At 49.8% G+C, this 15,615-nt stretch overlaps 1 protein-coding gene across 6 annotated transcripts in view; it reads left to right on the top strand.

Moving 5' to 3' along the window:
* WDR45B (WD repeat domain 45B) overlaps positions 1 to 15,615 on the top strand; it is an 830,957-nt gene that overhangs the window by 640,903 nt on the left and 174,439 nt on the right. Inside the window, exon 11 of one of the 6 annotated variants that reach the window (XM_078654714.1) lies at positions 5,585 to 6,441. The exons of the other annotated variants lie outside the window; for them this stretch is intronic. Within the exon in view, the coding sequence (XP_078510840.1) occupies positions 5,585 to 5,667 (83 nt within the window). The 3' untranslated portion in view covers positions 5,668 to 6,441. Of the gene's footprint in view, positions 1 to 5,584; positions 6,442 to 15,615 lie in introns of those variants that run through there. 6 annotated transcript variants of the gene reach the window in all.

Below are 15,615 nucleotides of genomic sequence, written 5' to 3' on the forward strand. Positions count from 1 at the left end.
CACTCACCCCCAGTCAACTGATCTGGGTTTAATCCATCACCGTTCTTTAGCTCACTCCGCCACCCCAGTTCAGACATGGCCATATGCAAATCAGTCTGACCCTGTGCCTCATGGGAACAGTCCAGCCCGAACTGCCAAGCCATGTTTTCCCTGGACCGGAATCAAGCTTCCCAGGACCGGTTTCTGGCATTGCAGCCGTCTTCAGCCAGGCTTGCTTGACTCCAGTGGCCAAGTGAGCAAGGGACTCACGTCTGAGCAAACCCTGCCAACTTAGGGCGAACAAAGAAAAACCAAAGGTGGTGATGGACGGAGCGTTGACAATACAAACACTCACCCCCAGTCAACTGATCTGGGTTTAATCCATCACCGTCCTTTAGCTCACTCCGCCACCCCAGTTCAGACGTGGCCATATGCAAATCAATCTGACCCTGTGCCTCATGGGAACAGTCCAGCCCGAACTGCCAAGCCATGTTTTCCCTGGACCGGAATCAAGCTTCCCAGGACCGGTTTCTGGCATTGCAGCCGTCTTCAGCCAGGCTTGCTTGACTCCAGTGGCAAAGTGGTGTCGTAGCTCAGCCTGGTTGTCTGGATCCTGCGGGGGCCAGGGGTTATTGCGCTGGGCGCGGTCCAGGGGCATATGGGCACGGACGGGCTTGCCATAGGCGCGGCCGCGCAGCGGCCTGCATTATTAGGGGTGGAGGGAGGAGCAGCTGGGAGGGGGGAGCAGGAGCGAATCGGGGCTCGGGTGCTGGCCGCAGGGGAGGCTGCGGCAGGAAACAGACGCGGGATGGGGCGAGGGGAATGAGCGGCACAGGCAAGGCAATACAGAATAATGAGATACAACAGAGGGTAAAAAAACGGCACAGACAAGGCAATACAAGTCGGGAAATAAAAACAGTGGGAAAAGCAAAGAAAGATAGAAATCAAGACAGCAAAAAAAAAGACAGAAATTAGGGAGAAGAGGCACATAGAAACAACAGGTACCATTGAAGGAGACCCACCACTGGGACACCAGGGATCGAACCGGCAGGCAGCAGGGCTCAGGCGCACGGCAGGAGCAGGGTGCGCTACCGCGTTGGGGGAGCGACCTGGCCTGAAAACAGGGTCAAGGACCGCTCACATCCATCACCAGCCCAGGCCCGGTAGTATTTTTAAGTTTATTTAAAAAGGAGTTCACCAGCAAGCGGCTACCTCAAGTATCTGATGACACTGATACACCCCCTACTAGTTACACGAGCGATCATACTGAAACTCAAAGTGGGATCCCAGCAGATCTAACCCTGAGCAATAGATTTGCCCCCTTTGCCGACCAGACAACTAAGCATAAACAACCAATTCCATTGTAGCGCCCAGGGCTCTCGGGCAAAGTCCTGAGTGGGGTGAACTTGACCTCCCACCATGGCAACTATAGGCCGGTGGTTACTGAAATATCCCCAACCAACTCTGAACTCCAGAGGAACATCACTAGAAACAATAGGAGCTCTGAATGCCCTTATCTCTAAATTTTATCTTATAGTTGCAGATCACAACAGTATGGAGCCAGAGTTACCCAGGGGTCCATCTGGCATAATTAGGACCACGAACCCTAACCAGCCCACTTCCTGCAGCCCTAGGTCGAAATGCAACATTCCACCCTCCAACATCACTCCTCCGAGTTATAATACTGGCCGTTGGGAAGGGGATCTCCGTAATACGCTACCCCTCAGGATAAATATCTAGACTGTCCAAGAGGGACCATTAGGGGGCCGATTGGGCCCATGGTGGCCACCATGAAAGAACCACTCCATCAGATCACTAGTAGTAGCAAGGTGTTTCCAGTTCCTAGGCCCCGTCCAATCCCCCCCATGCCCCTCAGTGTATCATTTATATGACTAATGAGCGTGGAGGCCCTTAAGAACAAAGGCATGCATTGGATGAGGCATGTTAGGGGTTGTCGATCAGTGATCAGGGACGACATTAGGAGGGCAAGAAGATGCGTCCTGAGCAACAGTATTTTTGACGCAATAGAACTCACCCTTGTAAATTAACATTTTGTGCATAATCTAGTTGCTCTAGAAGCTAGAACTTGCCGCCTACATACCACCAATATCCAATTGAAACTTAACATCACTCCCTTTGCAGCTACTCTCAAGAGCACAGCAGCGCTACTTAGGGACACACGACTCTCGCATAACGATTGACTACCCCCTGAGCTCCCCCGAAGAGGTGTGCGTCCTCCTAATATTGACCAAGATGTTACCTTCCCTTTGACTTTGATGAGCCCAGAAGGCCACCCCGTCGAGCACAAGCTAGCAACTCCTATTAACCATCCCCCCTTACTTGCTCATACTACTCAACAATTGAGAGACGATAATCAGTCTGGTGTTGCGATCCTATTTTCCCATCTGCTCGGCTACATAGCCCGACCTGCCACGTTGTCAACCACTTCTAATCCATTGCTTCCCTTAGTTTAAAGGAAATTTAAAATGGCCTCATGGAATATGGCGGGCATCAGGGGGAAAATAGACCTCCCGCATTGGCAGGAGCTCATTAACCAACACAAGATTGGTATTCTACAGAATACCTGGAGTTTGCCCCCTACTTTTATCCCAGGTTTCGTAACTTTTCATAAACCGGCTGTCCCCTCCAAGCACGGCCGTCCCTCTCTAGGGCTCCTCATTTTGATTAACATCACACTAAATTGTGCCACTGAGGAGCTCCCAACCAACAATTCTGACATCCTCTGGGTTAGACTCAAAGGTCCATTGGGTAAATGCATCAACATTTTCAATGCCTAGGCAAGGAGCACAAGATCAGGCAGATCTCCAACCCCGCAGGCCCTAGATGAGGTATTTGACACAAGGCAGGCATCTTTTCCCTCAATTGTGAGAGGTGATTTCAATGTAACCTTTGAGCCCCTTGACTGGAAGGATATCCTCGAGGTTACCGAGGAGGATAGTAAGTGGTCGGTTCCCCCTCTGAACTTACCCCCCAATAAAGAAGTGGTCACAGGCAGCCCTCCAGCTGAATTATTTACCTCTTGCACATAGGCTACGGGCCGCAAATGGGAGTGGAGGAATGACTTTTGTCGGGCCAAATGTATTAAGTAGGATAGAATACATACTTGTGGACCTCACGCTATGGCCAAATGTAGCAGACATGTCTATACTTCAGGCATGCGAGAGTGACCACAACCCTCTTAGCCCGACAATGGAGCATCCTTGGGGTGAAAAGGCAAGGACAGCTCCTGTTCTTCTTGCCACAATGGAGGTGATTCCATCAAATGACAAACGCCGGCTCAAATGGCCCGCAATCATGGCTGATGAACAAAAACTCAGCACCCTAAAGTGCGACCTTGAGAGCAACCTAGAGGTGCTGTTCTCTCGGACAAGCGATCAGTCTACACCATCTAGTTGTAGTGCCCTAAATCCCTCGTTTTGCAATCACTTATCAAGAAATGTTATTGTACCCTCGAATAAGGTTCACTTGAACCAGGCCAAATCAGCCAAAAGTACCTCAGGGTTTTCAAAGAAGTGTAGATCCTGGAAAAAACAGCCCAGCTCTGAGGCAAAAGGAAATTCCGTTAATTCGGGAACTGAGGCGCAGTTCAAGACCAAGAGAGATTGGTACGGTAGGAAGTGAGAAGAACTAGGGGAGTCTATTTTGCACCCAGATCCCAGGCTGTTTTGGTTACTTGTAGGCAAGGGCAATCACGAAAGGTCCCCCCCTTAGGATAATATTATCCCAGCCAATGAGTGGCAAACCCATTTTGGAACCCTTTATTCAACCCTTCGTAATGTTAACAACGAACTGTCAGTACTGGTCCCACTCCAAACACCAATCGATCTCTCATTCACTAGAGATGACATATTGACCGCCCTGGATGCAATCGTTCCTGCTAAGGCCCCTGGGCCTGATGGTATCCCTGGAGACCTTTTTTGATCCAACAGTGAAAATTGGACAACATATATTCTTACGCTGGCCAATGACATTGCAAGCGGGGAGTAGGAGTCCAGATTCCTGGAATGGGGCGGAAGTGATTCCGATTTTCAAAAAGGGCGACAGGTAAAATCCTGCCAATTATCGACAAGGGAGCACTTTTTTTTCTATCGCGACAAAACATTTATCTGTTTTTATCCTAAATTCTCAGTTGTGTTGTTCAATTTCTTCCCTTAGTTTTTCACGATTTTATTCTGCTACTTTGGCCAATGTTGTTTTTTCTTTTCTCCCTATCCTTATCTTGTTTTTCTTTCATACTACGAGTTCTGGCAATTTCTCCCTTACTTGAAATGCCTTAAACATAGCCGGTCAAATTTTCTGTTCCATCAAACGTTGTAAATATTGTAATTTAGCTAAATAAAAGGTACTATCAATAGGAAACTATAATTCCTTATCCATTTTAGTATACTCATGCCATATTTTATTGTATAAGTTCACGGTCACTCCTTTTTTTATCATTGATATCCAACCGGGACTATCTTCAACAGTTGTGGGGACACTTTCATTCAACCGGTATCCTGAACCTATACAACAAAATGTTTTAGAAATGCATTTCTTCATTGTTCCTATTATTTTTAGTTATAACTATTGCTTCACCAAAACTACCAACCTTTCAATGTAACCAAACTTAAGCAACCACTCTTAATAACAAAATAGGCAACAGAATAATCCCACCAATCTGTGGTGTCCTCAAACCATCCGACTGGTGGCCTTTGGACAATACGTCTGTTTCAGAAAGGATCAGTTCGGGGACCTCTGCTGGGCAATCCTGTGTCAAGAGGTCAGTCGAGGCTTTGGATGGCAGCTGCGGAGAAACTCTGTCTCTTTGGTGCAGGGCCCCCTAAGATCCGTCCATTTTCTATCGCACCTCTCAATCACAGTCTCAGCTAGCCGTTGGATGTCCCACTGAGAGGTCCCTTCGTGGTCGCCAGTTGTGGAAGTGGTCCTTTTCCCAACCTGTCACATATATGTTTGCTACAAGGAAGACTAGCAGGTGGAGGTATCTGTAACATAAAAAGATTTATTGCACTCCAGCGGGTACACAACCTCACAGCTCCATATGGCTATGAGTGAAGTTGACAACTTATAGTCACAGGTGGCCTTATATATGGTTGTGCTGAAAAGTGCGTGGGTGGGAGCAGGTATGGCAAATTACCAACTGTCGAAGATGATTTATGATCTCAGGAGAATATCATGTACCCCTTAGAACCAGTTCCTCTGGAAATATGAATACGTGGTGTGCAGAACACTGAAATCTTTAGTCATCACTATTCTTGTGATCAGTACAAAAAAGCAGAACTGTATATAACTGGTGCCAGAAATACAAACACAGACATGCCTTTTGGTTACAGAATAAGGCTGTCTCTGATTACTCATCTGGATATGGAACAAAAGGTCATGCATTTGGTACAAACAATGATTGTTAACATCAGCGGTCTATTTGTTAGCTGCTGTACATCTGCTATCATAACAAGAAAGTCAAACAAATAAGCCATTGACCACAGTCACTGCACCCTGGCCTGGCCTGGCCTGGCCTGTATGCTAACAAGTGAAGAACAAACATATGCTCCTATTTCTATTGCTGTATCAACATTTCTCATTGCAGATGGAACATTCATATTTCCCAAGAGCAAATATGTCCTGTGTAGGCCTGGAGAGAAGTACAGTTGCACCGATGATACAGACTGAAAGGATAGAGCAAAACGGTTACTCAAAGGCCTTAAAATGGAGGAACTTGCATCCATTATAAGGAACCGTATTTTCACAATGTGTTTTATTTTTGTGTTTCAATTTTTTTTTGAAATATAATTAATACATATATTATGATAACTGTATGTATTATCATACAATAAATATATAAGAATATTGTCATATATAAGCATAAAGTAAAACTTTCAGAATAATTAATCATAATATATAATTTGATAAATAAATAAACCTATAAATGCAAGGACAAATATGTGGATTTATATTCAGGCCATAATAAATGGAATTAATGGAAGAGGGGGAAGAGAGAGTTAAAGAAAGAAAGGATCCCAAAAGAAATCGATAAGTGAAAAATGTACAAATAGGTCAGCATAATACAATATGAGTATGTTCCAAGGGGAAAAAGACACTCTAGAAAAGCAATGCGAGTAGGTAAAAGGTGAATATAAGGGTTAAGTAATTTCATTTGATGTACATAAATATAAATGTATGAGAGGACATTCTACAAGATAGATAAGATAAGGTAAGATAAAATACGATAAATACTTACCATAACATAAATTAATTATGCTTATTCAAATAAATAAAAAAAAGTAATATTCTCTGACATAAACAAAATTAAATAAATGACATTATATTACAGATATATGCATATATTGTTACAGAACCAAGGGAGATGGAGTAGGAAAAGGAAATACGAGATAAGGATAGAAAAAGAGAGTGTAGTGGATAATATAGGGAAATGTACAAACAATAAATGAAAACAATAGGCATATTGTGGACAATGTAAATGTAAGCAGAGAAACAAACATGTATGGTATATTAAAAGATACAGAATGACATGTAAAAGTTCTGTGAATAGCTATTAAAAACAACAAATAGTAGATAACCTCTTCTGTGTTCAGGACGCCATAAATACAATATGTGTTAATATTTATAACCACCAATAATGAATAATGAATGAGAATAAGAAGAAATAGAAATTAAATTACTGTGTAGAAGGATAATTAATGTTTTTTTTTTAAGTTTTGAAAACCTTTATTGAAGAAACTCGAAGCAGACACGGCACAACGCGCAGAATTACAGTGCAGTTATACATGTAACAATACAAGTCAATCAGTGCATTACACAGAAATGTCAGCTGTAGAAACCTGTAAGCATCCATAGAAACATTTCTACAACTCCACCACCCTCGTAAGTCTACCCTACACACGGGGACGCGACAGGGGGTCAAAACAGCAGGAGGGGACAGAGGAATAGGAAGAAGAAAGCAGACATGGCAGGGCGGGGGAAAGCAGGTATCTAACCAACACCGGCGGCCACCACAGACCCAAGGCCGGCGGGGAGCGTGGGAGAGGCAGCACCGCTGGAGCGGGGGCGTGAAAGTAAGTAGGTGACCAGAGGGCCCCAGATGTCAACAGGTTGGGACCTAGCAGGCATTAAATCCCAAATTCCGATAGTAGGGTCTGGCATCGAGAGGCATCCTCCAACCAACATACAACTTTGGGGCGGTGCGGCGACCCCAACACATGGCCACCCTACGCCTAGCAAGGACCAGCAGCATCGCAATGAGACGGCGGGAGACATCAGGGCAGAATTTGACAAAGCCGAGAAGGCACAGAGAGGGGTCCGGGCGCACCGCCGCGCTAGTGATGTCAGAAATTGCGGAACACACCGACTGCCAGAAGTCCGATACCCTAGGACAAAGCCAAGCAAGATGAGCAGAATCTGCCGCCGGTGCAGCACAACGCATACAGTTATCACCAGGTATAAGCCCGAGCTTGTGGAGCTGCACCGGGTGCGGTACAGCCTGTGCAAATATTTGAAATTAATCAACCGGAGTCGGTAGTTAGGCAACAGCTTCTTCGTCTGATTACAACAGTAAAACCAGTACGCCGGCGAGATTTCGGTACCGAGATCAGCACCCCATGCCACCCGAGCACGATCAGAAGAGATGGGGGCGGACACCATAGTGAGAGCATATAGTTTGGTGACAAGTTTATGCGGGGACGAGAAAGTGTATATGAAGTCCAGAGCATGCATGGTGGGTAGAGGCTGAGGGAAGGTAGAGTATAACTTCCGACACGTGGCACGCAACTGGTAAAAGAGAAGCATGTCCGGTACACCCGAGGCATCAGGGAGAGTGTAAGAGGTGTTCCCCGGATAAAGGTCCGCGATCGTCGTTAGGCCCAGACGCTTCGCACCCGCGGACAAGCTGGAGGCCTGGAGTGAGGGGAAATCCGGGTGATTCACAATGGGCATACATTTGGCAGAGAGCAGGGGAGCACCAGAAAACCTGCGCAGGCCAGACCAGGCCCATCGCAGCGTCGCAACCGTGTCGACCTGAGTCCGGGGGCGCACTGCAGGTGCGAACAGAGCCGTGGAAAGGGGCCAGGGAGACTCCACGTCCGTCTCCACCGCGACGTGCGGCTGATAAGGAGAGGGATGGATCCAAAAGTGCAGAAAGCTGGCCTGAGCACACAAGGTGTAAAGCTGGAAGTCAGGCGCGGCCATCCCGCCAGCGGCCATGGGCAGGATGAGGATGTCATAAGCAACTCTTGGCTGTTTGCCCTCCCAGACCAGTGAGATTATTAAGGAACGTAATTTATGGAAAAAAATGGGAAGTAAGGGGAATAGGAATATTTAGAAACAGATAAAGTAATTTAGGGAGTACCACCATTTTTGCAGTTGCGATGCGGCCCGCCAGGGATAGCGGAAGTCTCTCCATGATGGAATCCTAGACTCCAGCCAGTCTACAGCACGCCCAAAGTTTGATCTCCAGAGTTCGTCCAGATCCTTGCTGATCCAAATACCCAGATAGCGCGTGGGGCCAGAGGCCCACACGAAAGGAAAGTTAGATATGAAGGGCATAGTGGCGTCTGTCAAGGGAAAAAGAACCGACTTGCCCCAGTTTACCTGTATACTCGACAGCCCACCAAAGCGAATGATCGCCCGGACCAAAGGGCTACGGTTCTCCTGAGGATGGCGAAAGTACATTGTGACATCGTCCGCATACATAGAAACTAGCAGGGAACGGGACGAGAACCCGATGCCTCTGTGAGTGTGGTGACATCCCTGACGTGTGCCTCTGGCGATGGGAATAGGGTCGGAGATCTGGCCGTTTACACGGAGACGCGCCGTGGGGCTGGTGTAAAGGAGTTTAACCTTGCGAAGAAAGATGTCGCTGAAGGCCATACGTGGCAAGATGTAAAACAAGAAGGGACACTCCAGCGTATCAAACGCCTTCGTAGCATCCACTAAGGTGGCGACGGCCGGTAGGTTGGGGTTCATTTGGTGCAGGACCGAAAAAATGGTGCGGAGGTTGTGCGAGGTAGCCCTACCGGGGATAAAACCTGATTGGTCGGGAAGGGCAATGGTGGGCATGAGCAAGAGTAGACGGGAAGTGATCAGTTTGGCAAAGATTTTGTTGTCGATATTGATTAAGGAAAGTGGGCGATACGAATCGTGACTGTCCGCAGGCTTATCGGGTTTCAGAAGTAAAGTTATCAACTCCTCGCGAAGAGAAGGAGGAAAGAGCCATTGTCCAATGAATCGTTGTACATTGCAGCAAGATGTGGCACCAATATGTCTGTATAAGTTTTGTAAAACGTGGCCGGAGGGCCATCGAGTCCAGGGGCCTTATCACCAGGGAGACCACCGATGGCAGCCAGTATCTCTTCCCTGGAGAACGCATTGTCAAGGAATTTGCGATGGTAGTCCTCCAACCAAACTAGCACAATAGAATTGAAATATTGGTCGAAATCTGCACACGGCAGGGGAGTACCAGCAGAGAAGAGCTGGGAGTAGAAGTCAAGAAAGCGAGATTGTATTTCCAACGGGGAAGTGGTCCTGCCAGGGCCACCATCACACAGGGCCGTGTCATAAGAAGCGGCACGCGGAGGGCAAAGAAGGTTAGCGAGTGTACGACCCGGGCGGTCCCCCTCACCAAAGCGACACGCTCGACCCTCCCTGCCCAGGAAGGACAGTTTGCATCCAGCCTCCTCCGAGAATTCAGTGTGTTTTTTACGTAGGTGGGCTAACGTCTCAGAACTGGGGCAGGCCGCCTGGGCAGCGTCTAGATCTCGAATCTCCACCTCAAGCTTTGCCAAAGTGGCACGGATAGAACGAAGCACACCGTCCTGCTTAGAGATACATTCGCCACGAATGCCCACGTTGAGATTGAAATAGTTAGTGACCGCTGTCTGGATGTCCGCACAAAAGACAGTATCGCCAGGGCATTAGGAGGGAGGCGCCAGGTAAAGGCCTGGCGTGGGGAGTGCGGAGGGCGAATGTGAATCTGGACTGGCGCGTGATCAGAAAAGGTGCGAGCCATGTGCAGCGAGTCTATAAGCCAGGACAGAGCGTCCGGCGAGGTTAACCAAAGGTCAATACGCTACCAACAACCCCGGGCTCCAGTAAAGCAGGTGCCCTCCCTAACAGCGGGATGAGAGTGGCGCCAGGCATCGTAAAGCGCATTGTCAGAGAGGATGGATAAGAGAGCTGCAGTAGCACACAGGTGAGACGAGAGAGACCCCGATCTATCTAAGGAAGCGGAAATAGCGACATTGAAGTCCCCCCCCAAGAGGATAGCAGCAGGTCCACAGGAAGAGATGAGGTGCCATACGTGTGTAAAAAATTCTGCGTCGTCACAATTGGGGCCATAGACCGCGGCAATAGTGACAGGCTGTGCAAAGAGCACGCCTTTGAGAATCACATATCTGCCTTCTGGGTCCTGGATCACTCGGGTGGTCTGCCAAGGAAGGCCCCGCCTTATCAGAACTGGCATAGGAACTGGCATAGGAAGAGTAGGTGGCGGAATGGGTTTCCCCCCAATACTGGGAGCGCAGTCTAGAAATAGTCCCGGGCAGCAGGTGCATCTCCTGCAAGAGACAAATATCCACCCTGTGCCGCTGTAGGTGAGAAAGGATCAGTCGGGCTTTACGGTGATCGTTCTGGCCCCGGATATTCTAGGACCAGCACACTACATCAGTCATGGGGGAGTGGTACGAGTAGGATTACCATGCAGCCCAGCTGATGGGACATGAAGGGAGGCACAGCGCACCCATGAAGCCGGGGAAGGGAGGGCGGCGGCAGTCCGCCCGCACAGGTGGGGGAAGCAGGCACCACAGATCCGGACACGAAGGGGGGCCAGAGCCCGGGCAGGGGAAGGAGAGCGCACCAGCAGTTAATTGATAGGCGAGGTCCGAAGTACGCGGCCCCGCAGCAGGCAACACATGCAGAGCGTGTGACAAACCAGAAGGGATGGAGCATGGTAGAGGAGGGAGGGGCCAGTGGAGCAACAGGCCGACCTTCAATCAATAACCAGCTAGCAAAGGCAATGTATGCTGAGAGGCACTGAGGAACATGACCTAGCAGATAAAGCAAGGAAAGCCGTGGCAATACGCACAGCACAGTGTCAATAAGAAAACATGTGAGAGCAACATCAAACAACAAGACAGCAGCAAACCAAAGCCGCCCCAAACACAACACTGTGGCCATGGTTAAGCACTCGAAGTCAAAGCTGAACAATAGCATGGCGGCAATCTGAAGCTGCCTCCTCAAGGAGGAAACAAACATCCCACTTCCCCCCCACCAGCCCTCCCCAACCCCACGGAACGGCTAACCCCTACCACCCCACACCCACTCCAACCCCCCATTCAGGCTGAGTTGACCACCCATCCCACCCCAGGAACCCGCAAACAGGATACAGAAGAACAGTGGGAAAGGAAGGAATCATCCCGTGGGGGCATGGCAGGGCTAAGCATACACCTCTGCAGAGGAGCAGGGTGACCAAGCAATATAGTTGTCAGACATCATTCAAAAGAGGCGACATTCAAAAGTGAATAGTGCACTACTCAGTCATTATCGCTGAGGCGGCCAGACCCATCAGGTTGAGACGTAGAGGGAGAAGAGCGGGCATCTTTGTCCAGTCGTTTAGCAAACGCCAGGGCCTCTCTAGGGTCCGGGAAGATAAGTATTTTCGACCCCATCGGGACTCTCAGCTTCGCCAGGTAGGCCAGTGAATAGAAGACCTCATGCTTGAGAAGGATGCGTTTGGCAGGGAGGAATTCTCTCCGAGCGGCCTGCACTGCGAGGGTATAGTCAGGGTAAAAGGAGAGTGCTTTACCCTGGTGGGTGATGGCACCCCTGTCACGTGCCGCCCGGAGGATGGCGTCCCGGTCCCGGTAATTCAAGATCTTAGCTATGATAGGACGCGGGGGTAAGCCGGGACCAGGGCGGGGGCCCAGAGAACGGTGGGCTCGCTCCACGATGAAGACCGAGGACAGGACGTCACCAAATAGTTTCTTGATCAACTGTTCCACAAAGTCCTCCATCTTGGAAATGTTTGTGGACTCCGGGAGGCCAGTAATGCGGAGGTTACACCTCCGGGAGCGGGCCTCTAAGTCTACGTTCTTGTCCCGGATTATGGCAAGGATCTTGTCCATCTGTAACAGCTTCTGCCGGTCTTGGGTGGCAGCATCCTCCACGTCAGAGACCCTGATTTCAACATGCAATAATCGCTTGTCATGGGAGTCCGCACAGGACTTCACCGTGTCCATGCCGGCCGAGAGTTGGTCCAGCTGGGCGGCAATACCCGTCACCGTGGATTTGACGTCCAGCATGATGGCCTTGGGATCGTCTTCGCGGGACGGAGGGACCTCCATGTTAATAGCAGAATCGGCACCCTCAGCGCTCGCAACGTCTTGACGGGAAGATCTGCACAGCTCAAAGGCAATCTTGGGCTGTTTAGGATCGCTTTTCCCCATGATGTAATGTTCCAGCAAGCCGGGAACAGACCAGAGGGGTGAAGAAGTGCCAGAAGCGCAGCAGCCCAAATAGCCGGCGACAAGAGGGAGAGAGAGGTGGATGGATTACTCCCAAAACAACTCCAGGGGGTATACAAGAGGCACCCTTGAGAATAGCGAGGAGGAGGCGGGGAGTACCTGGAGGCAACTAGGTAGGCCCCGGTGGATGGTGGAACGACCTGGGTCAGCACCACCTTGGACTCCAGGCCAGCAAGCCAGCAGAGCGGGGCATGCAGCGGATTCAGGAGCAGACTCGATCCCCCCCGAAGAGAGCCAGACGTGAGAGGGCACCATCACAGTCGTCAAAAGGTAAGTTCCTACGTGGAGCCAGAACGACAGTCCGCCACACCATCGCCCATCCAGCCAAGCAGCAACACTCCAGAGCTGGCGGCCAACTGCAACACGCACTGCAGAGTAGGGCCGCAACAGGCAGGCGTGGCCAGATAACAGACAAGAGTGCAGGGCAGGCAGTCCCGTCAGCGACACAGGGACAGAGGCGGCAGTCAGTGTAGGGGATACAGGTGCTGCCGCGGCGATGCCGTGCAGGACAGTGTGTGCGGCGGCGATGTTGGAGCAGGCAGGGCAGCGGTACTGTCGCAGCGGGCCTGGGGCCACCTCTCATAGACCGTAAAATCCATAAGGGGCAGTGCGCCCCAGGGCCCAAGCAGGAGGGGACAATTGACCGGCCCCAGGCAGCGGCAGAAAGGGCTCTTCGGGATCAAATCTGCAGGCTATGAGCAGTGCACAAGAGCAGGACCAGGCCGAAACAAGTGGGGTGGGGCACCAGCAGCCACCCAGCCAGGCCCAACAGTGACCAGATCACAAGGCCCAGAGGAGCCGAGCTTCAAAGAGCAGCCCTACAGGTCGGCCACAGAACTCCAGGGCACCCCCCAGGGCAGCAGGGCCCGTTTTCAAGCAGGTTGGCATGCAGGAGCGTTGCGATGAAGAAGGAGTAACCTTCCCTCCGCCCTCTCCCAGGAGCAAATCTCAGAGCCAGGAGGCGGGAGCGGCAGGATGAGGAAGGAGCAACCTTCCCTCCGCCCTCTCCCAGGAGCGAATCTCAGAGCCAGGAGGCGGGAGCGGCAGACGGGCCTCAGCGAGGCCTTGATGTAGAGGCGCTCCAGGTAGCACAATCACGGCAGCAGGCAGGCCCCAGCACACCCGATGGCGGAGGCCGGTACACACCGAAGGGAGAGAAACCAGTGGAGGAGACACGGGGGCACACCGCTCCTACAGCCGAGCTCCGGCAATGTCGCATCCCGTGCGGTGGCGGGATGGTGCAACAAGGCCCCCACGGAGTCGCAGCTCCGCACGACCAGGCCACAGAGCAGGCGGCCCCCAGCCCCACCGGCAAACCCCCGGGCAGAGGCGCGACTCACCGCGGAAGTCAGGGGTCGATCGTCGAAGTCAGGCAGCAGACCCGCAGCGGAGAAGCCAATCGGGAGCAGCAGGTCCGGCAAAGGTGCAGGCAGTCCCCAGCACAGGAGCCCAGCGCCAGCCGCGAGGAAGGTATCTTCGCCAGGGAGGCACGTAGAAGCACCGGAGCAGGCCAGGTAGGTGCACGATGCTCCCCGGGGGTAGGGATCAGTTATGTAGTGCAGTAATTGATACGAAGTCTGCAGGATTCTAACTGATGAAAGTGCGGCCATCTTGCAGCCGGCCAAGCCACGCCCCCCAAGGATCATTAATGTTAGCATCGGTATTTGAAGCTAGAGAAGGTGACCATATTCGAAGAAAGAGATCAGATTGATCCTGTATGTTGTATATTATACGTTCGTAGGAAGCTGTTTGGATCATGGCCACCATCAATGTTTCTTGTGATGGTGGTTGAGGCAATTTCCATTGCCGTAATATACAAATTTTGGCTGTAGCTAAGGCTGTGTGTAAAAGTCGGGCTTGTGGGTTAGAAAGTGATTGTCGTGTATCATGCAGAAGAATGGTAGCATGCAAAAGTGGAATTTGTAGAGGCATCGTGGAACGTAAGGTTTTACCTACATAATTACAAAAGGGTTGCATTACAGGACATTCACAGATGATATGAGAAATGTTACAAAAAGTACTATCACATCTCCAGCAGTTAGAATGGGGAAGCAAACTAGCTTTATGCAGTTTTGTTGGTGACCAGTGCCAATCATGTAAAATCTTGAATAAGCAAAATTTCAATCGTGCTTCAGGAGCACCCTTATTGAGATTGCTAAGAATGTCAGACCATTTATCATCTGTATAAGAGACCGATAATAAGGTTTGCCATTTAGTATTTAAAGTTTGCGATAAGGGTTGAGAAAAAAGATGCGAAGTGAGAGTTTGGTAGTAGCCAGATGTAGCTCCTTTCATCTTACCCCAAGTGTGGAGATATGTCACAATTGGTGAGTCAGGTAAGAGCCATGGTGGAGGTCCTAGACTTCTTCGCAAGGATTGTCGTAACTGGTTATATTTTGAAAGTTGAGTATCAGGCAAATTAAATTTTTCCTGCAGTTGGACAAATGATTGAATATCACCATTTGAAAAAAGTTGATCTAGGGTGGAAACACCCGCTGCTTCCCAAATAGGCCAAAAATTGATTTTCTATTAATAGGAATTGCAGAATTATTCCATAATGGTGCTTTCCTATGGAGACGAGGATGTGCCCAGTAAGCAGTGTGCCCTTTGCCAGGAAGCGCGCATAGCCGACAAAATAGGATTAGTCGAGTCTCGGGGATCGAGATTCCGAGCCATATAAAACAGCAAGACCTGCTTTTGTTAATGAAAGGTAGTGTTCAAGATGTACCCACTGTCGCGCATCCGATGAATGTGGAAGCATATATGACATTTGAGAAAGTTGTAATGCCAAAGCATAATGTTCACTTGAAGGTAGACCTATTCCTCCATAGGAGCGATGAGCCTTTACTTTTGAAGCTGAGAGATGAGGTTTAGCAGTGGTCTATATAAAAGATTTTGGGCCCGATGTAGGTGGCCATTTACCGGCCGGTAACGGCCGATTCGGAAATAACCGACCGGTAAATGGGTTATTGGGATGTAGGGGGCCTATTTTACCGATTCGGTAAATATACCGAATCGGTAAATTTACCGAATCGGTAAAATACCGAATCAGTATTTTTACCGATTCGGTAACCTCCAGATATAG

This window comes from Lissotriton helveticus, chromosome 7 (genome assembly GCF_964261635.1).
Source record: "Lissotriton helveticus chromosome 7, aLisHel1.1, whole genome shotgun sequence".
Taxonomy (NCBI): Eukaryota; Metazoa; Chordata; class Amphibia; order Caudata; family Salamandridae; genus Lissotriton; species Lissotriton helveticus.